Here is a 24,926-nt window from a genome sequence, read left to right as displayed (position 1 = left end):
AGCAAAAAAAATATTAAAACAAATAATGTTGTTATAAAAATACTTGAAAATATAAAATTGGATGTGAATCCAGATTAAATGATTACATGGGATAGAAGAGAAAACAAAACCCGAGGGACAAGCAGCGATACAAAAGAGTAAAGACAGCATATTTTTCGAAGTAACCGTTGTTTGTGACTTGTGCCCCCAATTCTATTTTCGACCATCTCTTCCTTCCTTTTCCTCTCCTAGTTTTTTCCATAACTCCATCTCCTTCTTGACCCAATAAGGCAACAACAACAACAAAAAAAAAAAAAAAAAAGAAGAACAGGAAAGGCGAGGGTTATAATTTTTAGCTGTGAAAAGAGATGATTCCGCAGCAATGGGCACCGCCTTGTAACAATCAGTGCACCCATAAATACGCTGCTCTCATGCAAATCCCTTGTAATTACTCTCTTCTCACTCTTGTAGATATTTTTCTTTAAATTCTAAATGCATTTGCTCTATGTCTGAATTTTATACTATGTTAATGTGTGCTATCAAAACAAGAATAATCTCCATTTTATTTTTGTTTGATGGGAGGAAAGTAGTTGCCATTTGCTATAGGATTTTGGGAATTTTATGCAAAAGCAGAAATTTTATGTTAATTTTCCAAGTGGGTGTGACTAATTGTTCAAGAAATAATTAAAAAGAGTTAAGTTTTATGCGCTGGCGGTCACTTAAAAGCTATATGTAGGTCACTCTCTTTAATGAGTATTGATTGATATGTAACTTGCTATAATATATTAAAATGCAATGATGGTGTAAAAGCTTTCATTGCAACAACAACAGACAAAGACGGTATCTTTAGAGCTTATGGTGGTCTTTCAAATTGATTACATTGTTTATTAGCGGCTGGTACCAAATTAAGAGGTTTTCTTTAATCAAAATGCATCTAAGCCCTATAGACTGCGATGAATTGCTTTTCTGGTTAGTATGAATTTGAGTGATTGTTGAATATATGCATCCATCCGACATTTTATGCATGATATAGCATTATAGCTTAGCACATTGCGTTAGGCTGTTTTCAACTGTGTCTGGCTATTGAAGGAAGAGGAAGAAAGTATTAGTGCCTGGAGGAAAATTTTCAACTTGCCGTCATTAGGGTGTTATTTCTCTTCTATCCTAATTATACCTTGCAAACAGGTTTTGGTTGGACTATGTGTTTGGTTGGATTTCTGTGGCGTGCCGTTTCTTTCTCATTTATATTCCTTTCGGCTCTTACCAAACCCATTCTACCTTATAGACCGGGAAACTCAGACTACTGCTGACCGGGACCGGTTTACCATCATAATCCGTTGGCTTGTTTGGCGTAACTCATTACTTACAATGAAGTAAATTCTAAGCATTCCTCTAGGCCTGTGCATTTGGTTGGATTTCTAAGGCATGCTGTTTAATTTGAATCCTCCCAACTCTTAGCAAGCCTATTCTACCTTCATAGTCCGGGAAACTCAGACTACTGCTGACTGGGCTGCGTTTGCCATCATAAGCATGTTTGGTGTAACTCATTACTTACAATGAAGTGAATTGCACACATTCCCTTTTGTGCAATTTATGGTTAGCTTACTGAATTTTCAAATGATAAGATTTTGAGCCAATCTAGCTACTCTGAATAATCAGCAACAATTCATGGACTAAAATAATAGAAAGAGTGTGTTGGTTAAGCATTCAAAAATGTGTTACTTAAGCAGAAAAGGGAAAGTAAATCCTAGACATTGAGATTTTTAATCAGCTACCTCTCTTCTCTTGAGAAGGATAAGTTGGTAAAGTAACAACTCTTTAAAGAATTTTAAGATAACTGCCAACAGGAACGGTCAATAAGGTCTTAAAAAATGTCAAGTTCCTTTAACTATGGAAAATTTGAAGGTCTTTTTATTTTCCTAACGATCATCTATTTGTGATTGGTCTGTTCTCTTTGTTTAAGTTGTCATTGCAATTAAAGGTCACCTTGGGTAGCTTAAGAATATCTAGTTGTGAATGGATAAGATGCATTAGCAGGTTCATATTCAAGTATCTAAATTCTATCTTTTTTTATTACCTTGAGTGGAGTCTCTCAGATTTTGTATCCTAATAAAATCAATGCTGGTTGGACAAATATAAACTTACTTGGAATTTGCTCTTCTTTCAAAGTATTGCATGTCATAAACATCAAGTATTGCATGGTAATTCTACTGAATAATAAGTGTGTTGTTTATGGAGTAGATGGAAAAGGAGGGTAGCTAGTAAAAACCCAATACTTTAACAACAATCACTCCGGCCTTTTTTAGCTTGCGATCTTTATCTATTTGTTATTTCGTTACGAAACAATTCTCTAAGATATATTTTCTTTGACAAAATATAATACCACTTTAAGTTTATTTCAAATGTTTTAGTATTGACTTATTCTTGTAGTAATTTGTTTCTTGGCATGAATAAGCTCGGATATATCACAATTTTGCTATGTCTGAATTTTTGAAGGGAGAGTCTTCTGCAAAAAAGGATGTGATGCTGATGGCGAGACATGGGATGAATGTAAGTTCCAAGCGTCCATGCTATGGATATTGTTGGTTTCTGAATAACCCTGGTGAATAGTTAAGTTGCTTGCTCTCTTTATCTTGTTGTCTGACCATTGTGATGAGGAACTATGTTGCCTGTAAAGATCTCTGGTGAATAGCAATTTTGTTATGTTGCGCAAGATAATATGTAAATATGGGTTGCATCCCAGCAGGGCAGATGCACCTTCGCTTACGTGGTGTTATCCGACACCACTTTGTCTGTAATTTTCACTATATATATATATATATATATATAAAAACATAGGTTAAATAAGATAAAATGACACCACTAGTTAGAGCTCCTTGGCTCTACTGGTCAAGTGCCTTAGTTTAATTGGAGGCCACGGGTTCGAACATCGTCAGATGCATCGGTGTTTTAAAATTTCTGTGCATATAAGTGGGGCTTGAACTATTGACCTCTTAGATGGTAAGTTCATACTAAAACAGTAGGTCGAGGGTCAATATCACACATTCCAAAGAAAAATAAATTCCCTTCTAAGGTGCTATTGTTTTCATTGTAAGTTGTTTTACTATTTCTTTTTTCTTTCATCTTATTTCTCGGTGATGAAGTAGATTAAGACCGATTTGAGGAATCAAATGAATGATGAGTTTTTGAGTGATTGTTTGGTGTCTTATATAGAAAATGAAGAATTTAATATTATTTCTAATGAGACTATTATAGATACATTTCAAAAAACAAAAACTCGCCGAGGAGAGTTGTAGCAATGTACTTGAATTCTGTTTTATTAATATGATTCGAATTGTGTTCTTTTTTGATATATGATATCGTTAGAGTAATTTGTTCATTTGTTCACTTCTTTGAATGTCGACAATGCTTTGGAAAATTCTGCATACGCCACTGCAGCCCAGTACTATCTAGTTTATGAACGTGGAAAACCATGCCTCAACTTTGTAGAATGCCCATGTAGTTGTTCTCTTATATGGATAGCTTAAGTTATTTAACCTCGAGAGTCGAGACAAACATCGTAAGTTGATATTCATGGTTCCTCAAGTTCGGGGAATGGCCATAATGTGGCTCCCCTTTGGAGTTCAAATTAAATTATTTAATCTCGAGATGTTGCATGTATCTATCACTAATGCTCAGGAAATGTCTTAAACCTGAGACCTCAATGAGGCTTAACTATTGGTCCAAGCTACACTAGAAGAATGAATAGCTATATGCAGGTTTGTCAGAATGTGAGGAAATATGCTATAAAAATCCAGTTCTGAAGGATCAACAGTGGAGTGCTTACATTGATCGATCCCCTGGTGCTGCCAGCTGCTCTGAGGTCTCCCCACCCTTCTTATTATCTTCATTCATTGGTTGTTCTTTCACAGTTCTCAAAATGTGATGTTTCTAACAATGTCATTTGTATCACGAAGAATTTTATCGATCGTAGTTCAAATTCAATTTTCAATCTGTACAAGGCCTGGATTGAACGTCAACACTCTCAATAGTATTCTTCATAATCTTACCAAATTGCCAAATTGTATGTAGCAAAAGACTGACAAAACAAGGTTGTATATTTTGAGCTTCTAAAATATCAAGGGAGCTTCTAGAGCAGTTGTGCAAGCCTTTACTTCATATGTTAATATAAGCATTCATAACTTCATCAAAATAATATAGCGTTCATCGATCCCTGGATCAGTATCTTGACTATCTGGTTTTTGAGGTTAAAAATGGAAGGCTTAGAGATCCCTCTTAATTTGGCCGCAAGTACTATTTCTTAAGCCAACTTAAAAGTTACTTTTTCATGTCATGAAAGTTAATTACCTATATCTAGTATGATCAGTCATCAGTTTTATCCTTTGTTGCGCGGACTCTCCAAAATGCTGCCACACCCGTTTCCTATTTTTGGAGGATCCGACACGCACCCAACAACATTTTCGGAGAATCCGAGCAACATAGGTTTTATCGGCTAAATTGATTTTGAGGAGGGACTTGCTAAGCAATTGATGATTTAATACCTCTTCTTATTTAGTTTGTTAATTTGATTTCTTTAGGTATTATAGTAGTTAGAATTTCAATACTCTTTTAGCATTTCTGCATTGCAGTTGGTTCTTCTTTGGTTTCTCCTCTTTTTGTCTTTTAGCTTCTGAATCTGCATCATAGGAAAGCGTGAGTGGCGCGCCAACAAAATATGTTGCGCTTATTGTTTAGACTCATAAACAGGAACATATTGAGAGAAAAAGAAGGGAAAAAAAGGCTAAGGGGTTGAGTTCTACTCTTTAGTTTACATTATCATCTATTGAGTTAGCCTCTTAAGCTCACTTTGTGCAGACAAAATATAAGTGATGAGTTGTAGAGAATGATTGCTAACAGTTTTGGAATGTGCACAAAGAGGTCTCTGGAGAAAATGACTGAATTCCTATCCAAAGAGGAAAGATATTGTTCCATCATAATTAGAACACCGTTTGGGACGGAGGCGTAGTAGTAGTAGTTGTTGTTGTTGTTGTTGTATTATTGAATATCGTATTATCTGTTTGTTTCTGGAGTATAATCTTCAAATAAAAAACGTGAACTGCATAAACGTCTTTTTTGGCACATAAGTGACATTTAATCTTCTTTATTGCACGCAGGAATGCTTTCATGCTTGTGTAGCTGGCTGCGGATACAAGGTCAGTTTGTGTTATGGGCATAAGCTTTGGGAGTTTATTTCCCAAGTAGTTGCACTAACTGAACTGTCTAAGTAATTGTAAAATAAATTAAACTGGGTCGAGATAATATGCATTGATACAATACCTTCTTGTAACTTGTTTCGTGACCAGTGATCATGAGACCCTAATGTCAGTCGAGAAAATAGCTGTAATTTCTCAAATCAAGATACTGAAAAGCTTGGAAATTGCTGCTCTTTTTCCCTGTCATAAAATTTGTTGGACATGTTTTCGGAAGCTTGCTGCTTGAAAAGTTATTGAGTGCTGATCCTTCTTTTCTTCTCAAAAGTATGCGTGCAGATAATGAGTGAAGTTCAAGATATTTAGAAGCATGGATATAAGTAAGTGTGGTTATCAAAAGAGGATCCAAGTGAAAGTAGCACCTCAAACTTACTCTATGTTTTACCCTCTGTCAGGGCTAGGAAGAAACAAGTGCAAGAAGAAAAAAAAGATAAAAAATTTAGAAGTAACTTTATGTGGACATAAGAGCAAGGTAGGGGTAAGGTCTTGGAGGGAGAAAGCCAAGGGTCTATCGGAAACAGCCTGTCTACCCCAGGGTAGGGGTAAGGTCTGCGTACACACTGCCCTCCCCAGACCCCACTAGTGAGATTATACTGGGTTGTTGTTGTTGTTGTTTATGTGGACATAAGTACGAGGGTCGGGTAGATAAGATTTAACATGGGTAATTTCTATGTTAGCATTTGAAGAATGCATATCAAATATCCATACCGATGTTATGGGCACATCTAGGTGAATGAAGAATCCATGTAAACTAATTAACCTGCGATTTGATCCAATTATTTTGATCGAGTGCTTGCTCATTTAGTCTGCAACCGCGCTAGCATTTTGTGTTGCATTTGATGTTATTGTGCTCCTCTACATGCTATGCTTGTCATGTGCATTTCTTGTTTCTTATTCAATGGCTTTGTTGTTGGTTGTGCAGTTTGATGTCCCTTCGCAAAAAGTCGATCAAATCCATCCGAGCAAGCCTCTCAAGCCTCCTCTCAAAGAGAAGCCGGCCATGCCTGCTGTTAAAAGAATACCATCCCTTGAATCCAGCCACACTATTGATGATGTACCTGGGACTTCAGCGTAGCAGCAGTGGATCTAACAGTTAAGATAACTGGGAATCTAACAATAGATGTATTCGTCAAGTATGCATTTGTTTTATTCTACTAGTATTACTAGCATAAGTTCTAAGTTTTGGGTCTTTTGGAAACATTTTTGATAGTCCATTGGAAAATTGGCAAGAATTTTAAGGCTAACAAACAATCATAGACAAGTGTCTCATAATATCATGAGAAGAACTTTCTGTACTACTTAGCAAAACAAGTATAATTTCTCAGTTTTGTAACAACATATTAGACATACCCATTATAATCCCATAAGTGGGGTTTAGAGAGAGTAGTATGGACGCAGACCTTACCCCTATTTAGTGGAGGTAGAGATGTCGTTTCTGAAGACCCCCGGCTCAGGGACAGATGAAAAAAAGCAATAGCAACAAGCAGTAACAACAACGATATAATAAGATAACTGAAGCGAAAGAAATAAGTGGTAGAAATATAACTCTAAGTGCTTGATGGCATTATTGATTAAGATTGTCGTTGGTTGTCTAGATTAACTTAGTGTTATGGTGCTATTTTCAGCTAACGGACTTATTATAAAATATAAAAAAAAATGAAAAGGTCCAAAATTGCCGTTGCAATTGCGAAATTGTCTAAAATTGTCCCTTTACTTGTCTGGTTCACAGGTTGTTATATGTTGCTTATATTCATGGACATTTATTTAATTCGAGATATAGACTGGATTTAGTTAATTCATTTTGAAAGGATTGCAAATATTCCTCGCTAGTGGATGAAAATATTACTACTCCCTCCGTGCCATTTTATATGATACACTTTGACTAGACACAAAATTTAATAAAAAAAGAAAAAATTGAAATTTGTTGTCTAAAACAAGTCATAAATATTTGTGTGGTTAAAACTTAAAACTCATCTCATTAAAAGTAAAGTGAGAAATTTAAAGTTAAATTGTTTTCAAATATGAAAAATTATCATTTTTTTTTGGCTTGATTAAAAGTCTCCAACCAGATTAGTGTCACATAAATTGAGATAAAGGAAGTATCTAATAACCTCCATATAAAAGTCTCCCGCTCACTATCAAGAAAATTATTTTTATCATATTAAGTATAAACAAATAATTTATCTCGTCTTGATGCGTTTTAATTTCTTTGCTATAAAATTTCCATATAATATTAAACTTTCCTGCTATCTTCTATACTTGATAAAATAGTTCTTTAACGAGACGTTATTATTGAGATCCCCTGGCACTTTAATATACGTACTCTAATAATCAACAATAAAGGAATATTTAAACTTATTTATCAAAATTGTCCTAATCTTATATATTACATGTTCTAAACAATTTTTTAAAAACTCAAGGAGTCGAGAGTTTCCTTACAATTTATATACAATTCATTATTATTACTTTAATTATGAGATTTAGTTATACATTTTTCCTTTTTTCTCGCATCTCATATTTCTCTATTCTATGTCGCCTCTCTCCATCCAAAACTCCATTAATTGAGTGCCAAAATATGTGGGTTCCTCTAAGATACAAGAATCAAAAGTGTTTTTTAAGACTTTTAATTTAATATGGAATGTATCTTAATATGCCGCCTCTCTACACCTTTTTTTATCTCCATATTCCTTTTTTTAAGATCATACACTTAGATACAAGTATCTCACATGTATCAATCCGAAACAACGTTAAAGAAATATAAAAGCACGTCATATTTGCTTGAAAACCCATAGAGGACACTTTTAAGTGATGTTTCATTTGAAATAAGAATTGGTTGTATTTTAAAGTTTTTCGATTGTTGCATAACTAAAATGATATCCTTATCGCAGGTGTTTCATTTATTGTATAATACTTGGAATTGAATTATCTACGATTTTCATACATTATTTTTACCTAGTTAAATACAACTACAACATCATATAAATTTTATACTATATGTCTTTAGTATATATTTTGTATATGATTTGTATATATTTTGTATGTGGTGTATTATTTTTACGCTCTGAAATTCCAATCAAAATTTCCTCTCTTAATACAATTTTGATACATATCAATAATTTTATATCAAAAGATAGTATTTATGACTTAAATACAAATTTCATTCACGATTCATACATTATACAACTATTTTTCAACTTTCATTTATCATTCAAATAAATAAAAAAATACTACCACAACAGAATACAACATTAATACAATTTTGTATGTCTATTGTATGTCATGCGTTATTTTTCTTTTTCGAGTTTCAATCTGAAATCCAGCAAAAATCAACTCTAATCTTCACCAAGCACCCTCAAAATTGAGATATAAACTCCAAGGAATATTCTCAATCATTTACAACAATATCCCATCCAAAAAATAATAATTTTTATAAATCTAAATTCCAATTCAAAGCTTTGAACCTTTTTAATGCCTGTCAACTTGAAATTTACTTTTAGTACTTTACTACCAATCTGAATGCTTCTTCATCTATTTTGAAACTTTAAAAAAAAAAAATTAAAAAAAAAAATAAAAAAAAAGGATGTTTCCTTAATACTAATAGTTGAAAAGTTCTGTGAGGACTGAGAGATTGAAAACTTCCAAGGCGGGTTGATACATATCTATAATTTAATAATAATCTATGATGAATTTTAGCTTATACTATAAGTATTAAGCTTAGAAGTAGGCACTTTTCAAGTCACAAACTCCAGATTTCAAAGAGGACAAATAAGAAAATAACTCCAGTATTAGTTTATTCTCCTGAAAAGTTGCTCTATTTTTCAAAGGAATAACTGTAATACTATATTCAATTCTTAATATAAAGGGATACTTATTAATACTATTTTGTATATAATTTATAAATTATATATCAACTTGTAATTAAGTTAAAACCTAAACAGTGAGAGTAAATAAGTTTCTGATATAGTACATACTATATCAGGTAAAAATCTCTATAAATAATTTCATATTCTAAAAGAACAAAGTAATCAATAAAATTATAGAGACTTTTTTTTATAAACAATACACTTCATATGATCAAAACCTTTAATCTAAGAAATACTTTTCATAAAAGGAAGGGCTCTATTTCGTTAAAATGTAGCTTTTAGCCCAATCATATGTATATTGTCCCAAATTTACAAGGAAATTTTTTATAAAGTTTTAAAGATTACTACGGATTTTTATCCAAACTATTGAAATAGCAGCTAGTGAACACAAAATATATATGTTTTATAGCAAAAACACATCCAAAATGAATCACTCCTTATCCGAGAATCACACTTCTCCTAATCTCAACTATGTATTCCTAATTTCATAAAATTTTAAAGATTACCACGAATTTTTATCCAAATTTTACATTTTAGAGCAAAAACCCATCAAAAATAAATACCCCATTACTTGATAATCACACTTCTCCTAATCCCAACGATATATTCCTAATTTCTCGCTCATGAGTCATGAATTGCAGAAAAAATATTGCCCAATAATGATTATACTATTGGGCTAAAAGCCAATTAGAAGGAAAAAAATTGGATTAATTGTTAAAATGAGAGAAAGCATATGATGTGAGATCCAGGTTGAAAAAATTATCAAAATACTAGTGGACCAAAAAGGTAAATATGACTGTCACACCCCTTTTATGCCCCAAAAACGATAATGTGTGTTATGGATGGTGGATTAAAGAGTTTTTCCAAATAAAGTGACAAACTTGAATAGGGATTATTTTATTTACAGAGTCGCCTCTTGGAATTGAGTTTTGGGTGTTTCAAGTCACCTTTTATTTGAATCCCTAGTCAAAGGAAGGTTTGACTCTAATATTATTGATCTGCGAAAACAAAGTCCGGATAAGAAATTCTATTGACCGGGGAGAAGGTGTAAGGCATTCCCCGAATCCTGTGGTTCTAGCACGGTCGCTTTATTGACTACAACTTAGCTTGAATTAATTTTGGACAAACTGTGATTTATTGGTTTCCATATTTTTCTTTATCCGCTTTTTGTTGCTTGATTATTCGTAATTAAGGAATTATCTTGAAACGAGTCACGCGTACATGTACCCGTTTTATTTTGCGCATTAAAAATCATGCCACGCATGTGTGTACACAATTGATAACACTTTTATTATTATTAAAATTGTTCTGTTAAAGTTGCGTGAACGCATACCTTGCCTTTAACTTTGAAAATCATAATTATGTTACGTGAATGTATACATAATCACGATAATTAATTTATTACTGTGCGCCTAAAGCATACTAGAGATATTTATGAGTTATTTTCCTAAACTAGTTTGGGATTAAGGCCCAAGGTTTATGGGGATCATTGTGGAAGGAGTAAGATTTGACTATTATAATTATGAAATAAATGGAGACAAAAGGCTAAATCTTCTTAAATCCTATCAGCCCCAAACTACTCCAAACATAATCAAACATCTCTAAAAATCCAACTAGCTAATCAAATCCCATTTATGACATACTATATGAACTAAAACAAATATTAACTAAGCAACCTTTTAATTTCCACCAAGCAAACCTATGGCCCATATTGATACACCATAAATCACAAGGCACAATACCAACTCAACTACTGTCTTCTTCGAATGTTCCCCATTTTACATGTATATAAATTAAACCAAAACTATATGCTTACAGGATAAGAAAAAGAAAAAGAAGAAAACAAACAAAATAACCACAACCTATTTGATTAGAGCTTACTAGAATTCCCTTTATTTATTCATTTTTTTAGTAGTTATTTTACCTACAAAAGAAATTTAATAGTGCGATGAAATATGCAAATCAGTAACTTCCACCCATCAAGTAAACACATGAATATAAATCTTAACTCATACAAATTCTAGTGATGTTCTTAAACAAACGTAGGCAACAAAGAAATTTAGTAAGCTATCAAAGACATTTAAACAAAATAAAGCACTAAAAGATTAAACAAGAACATGATATTAAACCAAAAGTGAATCAAAGAAGAAAGTGACCTTTGTTGAGCAGAGCTTTTCACTGTATTAATAAAGAGCCTCGAGTGTTGGGTTACAAGGAAGAAAACTAACCAAACTTGACAGTGGACTAGAGCATCAAACGAAACAGAACGGCGAACTTGCCTCCGTCGACTGAAACTCGTGTGTTTTAAATGGGTAACTGTTGCTGCGTTTTGGCAGCAATTTCAACCATGTTTTGGCTTGATTTTTATGGATGTTTCGTGGATTTTTATGGATATTTTGGGGCTGGGATTCGGACTGGTTTTTATCATTTTTTGGCTATTTTCGCAGCTGATTATTTGCTGGAAAAATAGTTGTTTTCAGCTGCTTTTGGAGCTAAAGATGAAGGGAAAATCCATAAAGTTTTGATGGTTGATGAGGTATTTTTAATGGAGATTTTGTGGTAGTCTCATTCCCACCTCAGCTGCTGCATTTTGGCTTTTTTTAAGAAGAAAGGGGAGCCCCCGTTTTTCTCCTCACTCCTTTTGTTTTCAGCCCCTCCCCCCCTTCGTGTGTGTGTGTGTTTTTTTTCTGAAAAAGGGACATGTGGGGGTTGTGATGGAGGACAAACATGGGGGACAAGGAGTGGGGAACAATGGAGAGTGGAGTAGGAAGCAAAGAAAAGTGGAGTGGGGACACGCGTGGAAGATGTAAGCGGAAAATATTCAAGCACGGTAAAAAATTAGGTGTCACAGCATGCCCCTCTTTGCTTGAAAACATTAAAAGTTTTCAGGCAAAGATAAAGTGAGCCGTGTGACTAAGTTTTGACCATATCGTTATTCAAAAGAGGAAGAAAATAAAAGAAAAAGGTGCAACCGAGTCCTGGTTTTGGACAGCCTACATATCCCGAGTTATAAGGGAATCAGGTCGCATGTAGTTCAAGTAGAATGATGGAGTGATGAGTTCGAGAGTCAAGCGAGGTTCCGTCGAGGCTCCGGTCTATGGCCCTACTATTACATCAAAATCTAAAGAAACTAAACAAGCCTATCAGCTATGAGTTACAAGATTCCTATCTATAAGTCTTCTGAAGCTTGATCTTGAGTCTTGACTGGTTGTTCATGAAGACTCTGATCTGAACCCTGATGCTTGCTAACTGTAGGTGCTAGTTCATTCTTCTACGGCTTCTTCTGAGCAAAACGGGAAATGTGAAGCTCGTAACTTCAGTCATGTTTTGAGCAGTCCATATCCTTTCCATCTGCTTCTGCATTTGGATTCACTTCTTTTCCTTTTCTTTTTTTTATTCTGGATTGAGACTTCTTTTGTTCATTTCGAACTATGTGCCTCGAGGTAAAACCTACTCAGATATCACAACAAACAAACGAATGAAATTTTTTTTGCCCCAGTTTTCACTAGGAAAATTTCGTGAGTTATTGTAACAAAATTCTAAACTACTTCTTTATTGAAAGCAATAAAAAAAACGGGAATGGTGTACGCTGAAAAGGTCATAATTATTTTCTTTTATTGTCCCAAAATAATGTCTCAACCAAGGATTGGTGTATGGAAAAATGTGGCCATGGAATGATATACCTTATATTGGCAATGATATCAGGGAGTGGTGTACCCTACATTTAAAATCAAATCAACTAGGGAGTGGTGTACCTTATATTGGAAAACACAACTAGGGATTGGTGTACCCTATACTGGTAAGGAGACTAGGAAGTGGTGACCCTATTTCGGAAAACACAACTAGGGAATGGTGTACCATGATACTGGTAAGGAAATGTAACTAGGGGTTGGTACCATGTATTACTGAAAAGGAAATGTAACCAGGGGATGGTGCCATGTATTACTCAAAAGGAAATGTAACTAGGGGTTGGCACTCTGTATTACTGAAAAGGAAATGTAACTAGGGGTTAGCACCCTGTATTACTGAAAAGGAAATGTAACCATGGATTGGCGCCCTGTATTACTGAAAAAGGAAATATAACTAGGGGTTGGCACCCTGTATTATTGAAAAGGAAATGTAACCAGGGGTTGGCGCCCTGTATTACTGAAAAACAATGCTGAATCCCCTGGGCGAAAAGATTCTACCTCGGTTAAACTACGAAAAGAAAAACTGGGCGAAGAGTACTTATACCCGGAATTATGAGTTAGATCCCCCTAGGCAAAAAGGTTCTACCTGGGTTAAGCTACGAAAAAATACCTGGGCGAAGAGTACTTCTAGCCGAAAATATGAGCTGGATCCCCCTAGGCGAAAAGGTTCTACCTGGGTTAAGCTACAAAAAATAACCTGGACGAAGAGTACTTCTACCCGGAACTATGAGTTGGATCCCCCTAGGTGAAAAGGCTCTACCTGGGTTAAGCTACGTAAAACAACTTGAGTGAAGAGTATTTCTACCCGGAACTATGAGCTGGATCCCCCTAGGCGAAAAGGTTCTACCCGGGTTAAACTACGTAAAACATCCTGGGCGAAGAGTACTTCTACCCGGAATTATGAGCTAGATCCCCCTAGGCAAAAAGGTTCTACCTGGGTTAAGCTACGAAAAACTACCTGGGCAAAGAGTGCTTCTAGCCGGAGATATGAGCTGGATCCCCCTAGGCGAAAAGGTTCTACCTGGGTTAAGCTACAAAAAATAACCTGGGTGAAGAGTACTTCTATCCGAAACTATGAGTTGGATCCCCCTAGGCGAAAAGGCTCTACTTGGGTTAAGCTACGAAAAACAACCTGGGTGAAGAGTACTTCTACCCGGAACTGTGAGCTGGATCCCCCTAGGCGAAAAGGTTCTACCTGGGTTAAGCTACGTAAAACAACCTGAGCGAAAAGTACTTCTAGCCAGAAATATGAGCTGGATCCCCCTAGGCGAAAAGGTTCTACCTGGGTTAAGCTACGAAAAACAACCTGGGCGAAGAGTACTTCTACCCGGAATTGTGAGTTGGATCCCCCTAGGCGAAAAGGCTCTACCTGGGTTAAGCTACGAAAAACAGCCTGGGTGAAGAGTACCTCTACCCGGAACTGTGAGCTGGATCCCCCTAGGCGAAAAGGTTCTACCTGGGTTAAGCTACGTAAAACAACCTGAGCGACGAATACTTCTACCCGGAACTATGAGCCGGATCCCCTAGGCGAAAAGGTTCTACCTTTATTAAGCTACTTAAAACAATCTGAGCGAAGAGTACTTCTACCCGGAACTATGAGCTGGATCCCCGTAGGCGAAAAAGTTCTACCTGGGTTAAGCTACGAAAAACAACATGAGCGAAGAGTACTTCTACCCGGAACTATGAGCTAGATCCCCCTAGGCGAAAAGGTTCTACCTGGGTTAATCTACGAAAAACAAGCCTGGACGAAGAGTACTTCTACCCGGAACTATGAGTTGGATCCCCCTAGGCGAAAAGGTTCTACCTGGGTTAAGCTACATAAAACATCTTGTATGAACAATAGTGATGCATGCTAAAAATAAAAGAAAAATGGAGATTTCGCGGAAACTTACCTTTGGTGACATTCATCCTTTAAGAATTGTCATTATGCACTACTTTGTTCCTGCTTAAAAAAAAAGAATAATTGTGAGTTTTAAAAGTGGTGGTCGGTGTGTGGCCTTGATGTCTTTGGCAGCTTTGCTTTGTGCCTTTCTTCTTTTGATGATGATTTCAACCTACCATTAGATGTTTCCTGAGTACCACTTACATTTATGGCCCCGAAGAGCCTCTGAGTTTTCAAACTTTTACATGACGGTTGGTCGCGTGGGACTTAACCTTTTCAACTTTATTTTGCCTTTGTGGAATTTCACTTTCGACTTCTTTCCTCCGAAACTTTCAATTTCTTAGAATTAGGGAACCTTTGGCTTTTCAAACTTTGCCAAAATGGTTAGCCACTTGGGACTTAACCTATTCAACTTCATTTTGCCTTGTAGGCACTTTCAATTTGATTTCCTCCTTACAAGAGTTTTTGATTTCTAAGCATCAGTCGCCATGGCCAGTCGGGGTCGACTTGATGTCGCTGCCGAGTCTGGGTGCCTTTTTTGCATATTAGCTTATATCAAACAAAAGCCCTGTAAATCAGTCTTGCTATCCCTTCTTTGCCTTAGTTTTGGAACAGAGTTAGACCAAAATGGATTCAAAGAAAAACAAACAATGGAATGGACAATGAATTTAGACAAGAGGTATCCCTTTCGGGAAGGAAAGAATGACTTATCTGGAGTATATGCGGACTTCAATGAACATGGCATGTCTTTTGGACTTGATGTCTGATTTGTGTAAACCATCTGACTCTTAGAAATTCATCACAACTTTTGCCTCTAAACCTAGAAACCTTGCCCAGGATTGTCAATACCAATGGCTGTGAAGATCCTCTTTTCGATCAGTAGTGCCCTTTGCGGGTTTTCACCAGCTAATCTCTCTCATTTCTCTTCTCACCATCACCTTATAGTGCCCTTTGTGGGTTTTCACCAGCTAATCTCTCTTATTTCTCTTCTCACCATTGCTTTATAGTGCCCTTTGCGGGTTTTCACTAACAAGACTCTCTCATTTTCATTTTCTTTGCTCGTCATCGCCCTATGGTGCCCGTGAGGGTTTTCACCAATAAGACTCTCTCATTTTATTTCTCTCATTTTGGTGGCATCAGATCCAAATGATTGTATCCTCTAATTCTTGAACATTCTCGTTGATTGATCGGAATGACTTGAAAAGGATTTGGATTGAATTACAACTTTGGAAACTCTCAGGCGAAACCATCGCCGAACCATTATAACACCTGCCCCAGTTTCAACTTTTGGGGGAATGTAGATTTTTATTTTGGAGTGACTGAACCCCAGAGAGAGGCTGCCTACGTATCCTTTCGGAATCAAGTCGAACGTAGTTCGATTAACATGAACTTGTTTGATTTTTTTATTTTTTATTTTTTTATTTTTTTTTCATTTTCTTTTCTCTTTTTTTTTCATAAAACTTCCAGGATCCAAAGAAGGTAATCAAAGAAAAGTAACCGGCTCAAAAGGGTTTGCAAAGGGTTGATAGTGTTTGGGTAGCGAGAATGAAAGCCTTCGTCATCCCAATCAGAGAACATTAAAGATACGTAAAAGGGTCAAACATAATACCTTTTGACCGTGTCTGTATAGACAGTTGTCTCGGAGACATTTCCTTCAAACTTTCTAGGCCGCACTTTCTTGTTGTAGGCACGGGCCATTCTTTGTTGGTACAACTGCCCGTGGCAAACTGCGGCCATACGTTTTTCATCAATCATAGTCAATTGTTCCAAACTGGTTCTTGACCCAATCTTTATCCTCAATCTCGGCTTCGACAATGATCCAAAGAGAGGGAATTTCAACTTCTTCCGATTTCATTTGGATCTTGGCTTAGGCCTAGTGTTCCACTTCTTTGCTTATTTTTTCACAAGCCTTATCTTCAACACATTCTGCTTCTTGATTCATTATTTCGAGGTCTGACGGCGTTTTAGGATATGGGCATGAAGTCAGCAAGCATGTCATGTTATTAAAATCTGCATTAACAGAACTGAAAAGAGAATAAGAAAGGTGACAAGATTAAGAAAAGAGACATTCTTAGACAATGAAATATTAATTTCATTTAATTAATTTTTTTTTTTGAATTTTAAAGATAGAAAGGTTTACATCGGAAAGTAAGACAATAAAGTAAAACATCCGGATTACACCCTAAAATAAACCGGATTCAGAAAAGATAGCAAGAATGGCTACCGAGACTCCCGTCTGATGTGGGACTTTTAGGCTTGGCGACCTTTTTTTTTTCTTCTGTCTCGGCAATGGCTGCAATGGCCTTCAGTGCTAGATCAAATTCCTCATCTTCGTAGATCATTCTGACTACTGGCCCATTGGTGTGAGTAGGTAGAGAATTGTTCATCATATTAGGGGCTTTTTCATCCCTAAGCACTACTATCTTGACCTTGATAAGGTCTTTCATTGCTCCCTTAAGAGTCCAACAGTCTTCTGTATCATGTCACACTGCTCTAGAGTGATATTCACATCTAGCATTAGTCCGGTGCGAGGGGAACTAGGGGTTTGGCCGGTTCAGGGCTATTGGCTGCAGTAGACCTAGCCCGATTAGCTTTTGAAACAAACTTGAATATGATTCACCAATAGGGGTGAACTGATTTCTTCTGAGGGGCTCTCTTGGGCGAGGATTGTATTGGGGAACATTTGGTTGGGGATTATCTGAAGTTTGGTAGGGACGGGCATTTCTGGGATATGGAGCTCTGTTTTGTGTATAATGCTCTAGCCGCGTGTAAGGTTGCATGTTCATCACCGCATAGGGAGGCGGTGCCACGACATAAGCATCATCTTGATGGGGATAATAGTGTTGTGGGACCGTAGGAAGCATATATGATTGGTTGAATGACCTGCGGGTTCCTCTCGAGCTCGAAGCCATCATGGCTCCCTCTTCTCTCCTTCTTCTGTGAACCATTTTGAACGATCTGTGATGTGGCCTTAAAAGCAGCATGACTCAAGATTCGGCCCATTTTTAAACCATTTTCGACCATCTCCCCAATTTTGATAGCCTCGGTGAACGGATTACCCATAATGGACATCATGTTCTGGAAGTAGTCCGCCTTTTGGACCTGTAGAAAGACCATAGTCATTTCTGCTTCGTCCATTGGAGGTTTTACCACGGCGGCTTGCTCGCGCCATTTGACGGCATATTTACGAAAATTTTCTGTTGTTTTCTTTGTCAAACTGGACACAGTGTTCTATTTTTGGAATTTTCACTCTTACTTTCTTTTTTTTTGTTTTTGTTTTTTTTTTAAATTTTCTTTGTTATTTTTGTCACTCTTTTTTTCATTTTTCTTTCTTCTCTTTTTTTTCACTCAGTTTATTTGATGTAAATGATCGAATCCGATGGGGATTGCCTACGTGTCATGACACCGCATGAATCAGATCTTGCGTAGTTCGGGCAGATTATGAATAAAGTAAATAAACTAACTTTTTTTTTCCTTTATTTTTTTTCATATACAAAACATATTACAAAAGCTCCTAACAAGGAAAATATTTTGGATTTTTCTTTATTTTGGATTTTTTTTAAAGAAAACTTTTGAACAAAGATTTTTTTTATTTTGCTTTTTTTTTTTGGAATCTTCGAAAGAAAGATTTTTTTAAAAAAATAAAGAAAATATTTTGGATTTTTATTTTTTTTGTAAATTTAAAAAGTCAACAAATATTTTTTTTGGATTTTTATTTTTTATTTTTTTTGGGAGAAAGACTCTTTTTTTTAAAGAAGAAAATATTTTTGGATTTTTGGATTTGACATCAAATAAAGACTTCTAAAGAAGGAATTAAAGAAAAAATATTTTTTTGGATTTTTGAAAATAGGGGGCCGGAACCGATGATGTTTACGTACGTATCTCACATCCGATGAGAATCAGACTCGCGTAGTTCGGTCAAAACCGACTATGTTCTTCTTTTTTTTGATTTTTTTTGAAAAATTAATCTTTAAAAACCGTATGCACTAGACCACATCATTTTTTCTATATTTGTTCAACTGATTTATGCTAAAGTCGGTCGACATGCCAGCCTCCCAAATAATGCAACAAGTAGTACATAACATGACATAATGGTGTCAACAAGGTACCTGTCCTAAAATAGAACTCGGCCCTTGTGTCGAACGCTACTAAGTCAAATGCACATGATGCAAATAAAGCGTAGCCTACTAGGGATATTCATTGCTTGTGGCTTGTTCTTCTAAGTTTCTAAATCCTAAAGGAGATAGTATGTAGACCTGGCTTACCCGGACGAACAACCCGAGCCGAGGAGCATCAAGCGTCACCAGTAGTAGAACAACACTGGCTAGCTAACGGCTCTCCCGCCTAAGCATGTGTGACTAAATCCTTCACCAGAAGCTGGTAGGCTAACTGATTTTATCTCAAGACAGAAATTTTGTGATGTTGGTAGGCAAACACAACATAAATAACTATAAGAAGACTCAGAGGGATGCGAGAGAGGATACAATTTATATGTACAGTTCAACAATATCAAAACGAAAAAAAGTGGACAAGTAACACATTAGGCCCAAATAAATCACAATATATACAAAAATTAATAAAGCCAAACAAAGTCAATATACAAGCTCGAATTCTTGAGATTCCCAGCAGAGTCGCCAAAGCTGTCACACCCCTTTTATGCCCCCCAAAAATGATAATGTGTGTTATGGATGGTGGGTTAAAGAGTTTTTCCAAATAAAGTGACAAACTTGATTAGGGATTATTTTATTTACAGAGTCGCCACTTGGAATTGAGTTTTGGGTGTTCCAAGTCACCTTTTATTTGAATCCCTAGTCAAAGGAAGGTTTGACTCTATTATTATTGGTCTGCAAAAACAAAGTCCGGATAAGGAATTCTATTGACCGGGGAGAAGGTGTAAGGCATTCCCTGAATCCTGTGGTTCTAGCACGGTTGCTTTATTGACTACAACTTGGCTTGAATTAATTTTGGACAAACTGTGATTTATTGGTTTTCATATTTTTCTTTATCCGTTTTTTGTTGCTTGATTATTCGTAATTAAGGAATTATCTTGAAACGAGTCACGCGTACGTGTACCCGTTTTGTTTGGTGCATTAAAAATCATGCCACGCATGTGTGTACACAATTGATAACACTTTTATTATTATTAAAATTATTCTGTCAAAGTTACGTGAACGCATACCTTGCCTTTAACTTTGGAAATCGTAATTATGTCACGTGAATGTATACATAATCACGATAATTGATTTATTACTGTGCGCCTAAAGCATACTAGAGATATTTATGAGTTATTTTCCTAAGCTAGTTTGAGATTAAGGCCCAAGGTTTATGGGGATCATTGTGGAAGGGGTAAGATTTGATTATTATAATTATGAAATAAATGGAAACAAAAGGCTAAATCTTCTTAAATCCTATCAGCCCCAAACTACTCCAAACATAATCAAACATCTCTAAAAATCCAACTAGCTAATCAAATCTCATTTATGACATACTATATGAACTAAAACAAATATTAACTAAGCAACCTTTTAATTTCCACCAAGCAAACCTATGACCCATATTGATACACCATAAATCACAAGGCACAATACCAACTCAACTACTGTCTTCTTCGAATGTTCCCCATTTTACATGTATATAAATTAAACCAAAACTATATGCTTACAGGATAAGAAAAAGAAAAAGAAGAAAATAAACAAAACAACCACAACCTATTTGATTAGAGCTTACTAGAAATCCCTTTATTTATTCATTTTATTAGTAGTTATTTTACCTACAAAAGAAATTTAATAGTGCGATGAAATATGCAAATCAGTAACTTCCACCCATCAAGTAAACACATGAATATAAATCTTAACTCATACAAATTCTAGTGATGTTCTTAAACAAACGTAGGCAACAAAGAAATTTAGTAAGCTATCAAAGATATTTAAACAAAATAAAGCACTAAAAGATTAAACAAGAACATGATATTAAACCAAAAGTGAATCAAAGAAGAAAGTGACCTTTGTTGAGTAGAGCTTTTCACTGTATTAATAAAGAGCCTCGAGTGTTGGGTTACAAGGAAGAAAACTAACCAAACTTGACAGTGGACTAGAGCATCAAACGAAACAGAACGGCGAACTTGCCTCCCTCGACTGAAACTCGCGTGTTTTAAATGGGTAACTGTTGCTGCGTTTTGGCAGCAATTTCAATCATGTTTTGGCTTGATTTTTATGGATATTTCGTGAATTTTTACGGATATTTTGGGGCTGGGATTCGGACTGATTTTTATCATTTTTTGGCTATTTTTGCAGCTGATTATTTGCTGAAAAAATGGCTGTTTTCACATGCTTTTGGAGCTAAAGATGAAGGAAAAATTCATGAAATATTGATGGTTGGTGAGGTATTTTTAATGAAGATTTTGTGGCAGTCTCATCCCCCACTCAGCTGCTGCATTTTGGCTTTTTTTTTAAGAAGAAAGGGGAGCCCCCATATTTCTCCTCACTCCTTTTGTTTTCACCCTCCCCCCCCCCCCTCATGTGTGTGTGTGTGTTTTCTGAAAGAGGGACATGTGGGGGTTGTGATGGGGGGACAAGGAATGGGAAACAATGGAGAGTGGAGTAAGGACAAAGAGTGGGGAGCAAAGGAAAATGGAGTGGGGACACGCGTGGAAGATGTAAGCGGAAAATATTCAAGCACGGTAAAAAATTAGGTGCTCACAATGACTTAAAGTGGCAAATCTTTAGTGGATAGGATATTGTGAATAGCTTATTTTACCTCTTTGTTTAGTTTTATAGAGCTTTTCGGGAACCTCCCTCTTTTTTAGTAATTTTTCTTTGTAGAAGTTTTTGGTTGCTAAACATTAATTAAAGAACTTCCTTTCTGAGCAAAATACTATATGCACTACGGTAAAATTCATGTCGATTATCTACCATCTTGTCAAAGTTACCCACCCAAGCATGCGGTAAATTATGTAATTAATTTTTAAATAGCACGATTATATAAAATTCTTTACATTGTTGATTTTTTTTTTCCAATATTACTCGTAGAAACTAATGGTTATAACTAAATGACTTTCACTAATTTTATTGAAGGTTTGATAATCAAAATTAGATAATTTAACAAAACTTATAGCATGTTTGGTCAAGTTTCTAAAATCAGCTTATTTTGAGAAGTACCTTTTCTTAAAAGCATTTTTCTCAAAAGTATTTTTGATGATAAATAATTTGTGTTTGACTAATTAATTTGAAAATTACTTCTGAGCAGCAATTAACGTTTGGCCATGCGTGCTTTTAAGTATATTTTTCTCAAAAGTGCTTTTTAAAAAAGTATTTTTGGAGAGAAACTATTTTTTTCTGCTTCTCCAAAACTGCTTCTGCTTCTACTCAAAAACACTTTTTTTTCTTTTTAAAAGCTTGGCCAAACACTTAACTTTGAAAAAAAAGCACTTTTTTGGGGGAAAAAATACTTTTAACCTTGGAGAAACTTGGTCAAATAGGCTCTTAATGTGAAAATATGAAGTTTTGCATGTACGACTTAAATATTTCTACAACTGCATGCTGCTCACATGGGGTTGAAATTCATACCTTATTTACAAAGTGCGAACCATAGCCATAAAACTATTAGTGTAAACACAACATATTTAGCTCCCGCAAAATTTAGGAGCTTTTTTTCAAATTGTTTGTTTATAGATTTTAATCATTTTTTGGCAGATATTGAAAACAAAATCTTCAAATCCTAAAAATGGCTCTAGAGTAGTTTTTGAAGTTTTCTACTTACAAAACTTCAAATTCTTTTCAAGTAAAATACATGTCTAAACACAATTTCAACATTCAAAAATTATTTTTCATCTCATCAAAAACTCATGTTTTTTAAGTTTCAATCAAATTTATGTCCAAACGCTAACTTAGAACTTGCAAGGGGGGCACAAATTGAAGTGGGGTGATAAGAATTTGTAAGAAATCAAGTACTACTTTCTTTTTTCTAGTTATGAAATCAAGTATCCCATTGTTCAACTTTATGCAATACCCTTTCTTTATTAGTCTATTAAAGAAAGTGATATCTTTCCTATAATTGGAAACTTATTAACTTTAGATACAAAAATGTCATAACACGTTTAAGATCACAATTTCTAATAGTTTTACTTTTTTTTAAACTCTGTATCCATTTAAATACCTGTATATAAAATGTAACAACAACAACAACACCCTCAGTGTAATCTCACAAGTGAAGTCTGGCGAGGGTAAAGTGTAGTTGCATACGCAAACCTTACCTCTACCCGATGAAGGTGAAGAGGTTGTTTCTGACAGACCCTCGACTCAAGAACAGAGAAAGGAAGCAATAACCAAGATCAAGGAATACGAGAATACAAAACTAGTACCAGCTACTAGTAATAGTGACGCACCATGTAATAACAAGGAACTAGAAATAGGAGGCATATAAAATGTAACAAGGGAGTATAAGCTGACAACTCATTGGTAGTGTTATGCTTATGAAGGTTACTGTCATATTTTCCAAGATGAGACTCCAGGCCTATCTGATAAGTAGGGATTTTAACTGCTTATTTACACTCTTTTACTTGCGTTTTAGCTCAAAATTGCTTAAAGGTATTCTCGAAATCTAACGAAATATGCTTGCTTGCAGGAGTGTTAGAATATGAGCATGAAGAAATGAAAATTAACTCAAGAAGGAGTAATATTGGAGAAGGACAAAAACAAGGCTAAAAGGGCACTCTGCAGACCGCACAATATTGAGTGCGGCCGCAGATAATGAAGAAAACCTCTGACAAGAAATGACATGTAAAGTGCGGACCACACAATTCTGGTGCGGCCGCAGAAGACAAAGATCAGAGAGATGGGATTTCAAGTTCAAGAAGAAATGCGGACCGCACCATTTTTATGCGGCCGCATAATCAAGAGCGCGGCCGCACTCATTTTTATGCGGTCCGCAGAAGTCTCACACAACTAGAACCTAAGATCAAGGAGTGTGGACCACACTATAATTGTGCGGTTGCATCACAAATGTGCGGTCCGCTGTAGTTGAAGGAGTGCGGTCGCAATCCAGAATTGTGCGGCCGCAGAACTGGAACCTGTCAAGCCAAGTCTTGTTGTGCGGACCGCACACATAATTATGCGGCCGCACAACCTCCGCAAGGGCATTTTTGTTAGATATTTTCAGCTTAGTATAAATAGAACTTTTTGTCATTTTTAGGGTAAGTTTTGTTTTGGGAGAGCACCTGATCCGTTTTTCTTTAATGTTTTGAGTAATATTGTACTAGATTAGCTTCTAAACATTATATTTTCTTTCCCTAATCAATTATTATGCATTCTATCTTAATTTCTTTTTGTATTTCTTCATTTTTCACGAGTAGCTAAATTTCTAGCTAGGGTTGTGGCCCAACCCTAGTGTGGGTACTTAATGGTGTTTGATTTAGGACTTGTTTGTGATTGGGTTAGTGATATTTAGCCTAGTTCTTGCTTGAATTCAAGAATTAATGGTTGCAAACATTGATTCATGCCTAATTGACTTAGTCTCTACTTGAGAAAGAGAGACTAAGTCTAGAAAAACTTGGCTAACAAGAAATTAGAGTGAACTCAAGAAATTGATAGCCCCAATTAAAGGGTTGAATCTAGAGATAGTAAGACCCGACTTGAGCATTATTCACTTGTTTTGTGCAATACCCATTTGGACTTGAGAAAGCCAAATTGGGCAAAACAACTCAAACTACCGAGAGGTATAGAGTGGGTAATTGCGTGTGATTGCTATATTACAACCCCGACCAATCAGGCTTGTCCTAGAGTTTTCAACCCATTAGGTAACCACCTAGGTGGAAGTCACGACCCTAGATCTTTATCATTTGAAAAACAACCAAAACCAAAAATATTGTCTCCTAGTTTTATAATTGCAATCAATAGTTTAAAGTAGAAGTAGAAACAACAAACAAGAATGTGGAAGTGTAATCTAAGGCATGTTGTACAATTACACTAAATATATACCTAATCCCAACTCTAACTCCCTGAGGATTCGACCCCGACTTGCGTTGGGTTTTATTATTACTTCGACCGCCTCACTACCTATATTTGTGGTGTGAGTTTGGGCGACATCACTATCCAAGGCTTCAGATGGGTCATTTCTTTTCCCCTTTATTTCCAATTGAAGAGACTATATGCAGTAAAATAAATAACATGGAAATCCCATAATTAAGGAATATTATACATGATTAAAGATGAACTTAGTCACTGCTACATCAACTCTATTGCACATGATGCCGGAACTATATCATATT

At 35.7% G+C, this 24,926-nt stretch overlaps 1 protein-coding gene across 1 annotated transcript; it reads left to right on the top strand.

Annotated features, from left to right (window-relative positions):
• The first annotated feature begins 74 nt into the window (after positions 1 to 74).
• Positions 75 to 6,455, top strand: LOC107830015 (uncharacterized). The gene is made up of 5 exons (XM_016657486.2): positions 75 to 423; positions 2,476 to 2,529; positions 3,738 to 3,841; positions 5,133 to 5,171; positions 6,151 to 6,455. Exons 1-5 carry the CDS (start codon positions 348 to 350, stop codon positions 6,301 to 6,303), a joined length of 426 nt encoding a protein of 141 aa, XP_016512972.1. The 5' UTR covers positions 75 to 347; the 3' UTR covers positions 6,304 to 6,455.
• Positions 6,456 to 24,926: the final 18,471 nt, after the last annotated feature.

This window comes from Nicotiana tabacum, chromosome 23 (assembly GCF_000715075.1).
Source record: "Nicotiana tabacum cultivar K326 chromosome 23, ASM71507v2, whole genome shotgun sequence".
NCBI classification, from domain to species: Eukaryota; Viridiplantae; Streptophyta; class Magnoliopsida; order Solanales; family Solanaceae; genus Nicotiana; species Nicotiana tabacum.
The sequence above is the reverse complement of the archived record's forward strand: the minus strand, read 5'-3'. Positions and strand labels throughout refer to the sequence as shown.

Excerpts from the sequence above, each read along its gene's own strand:
- LOC107830015 (XM_016657486.2), top strand. The coding sequence starts at position 348 with ATGATTCCGCAGCAATGGGCACCGCCTTGTAACAATCAGTGCACCCAT. Across the intron at positions 3,842-5,132 it reads GTGCTGCCAGCTGCTCTGAG|GAATGCTTTCATGCTTGTGT; the intron begins GTCTCCCCACCC and ends TATTGCACGCAG. Across the intron at positions 5,172-6,150 it reads TAGCTGGCTGCGGATACAAG|TTTGATGTCCCTTCGCAAAA; the intron begins GTCAGTTTGTGT and ends TTGGTTGTGCAG.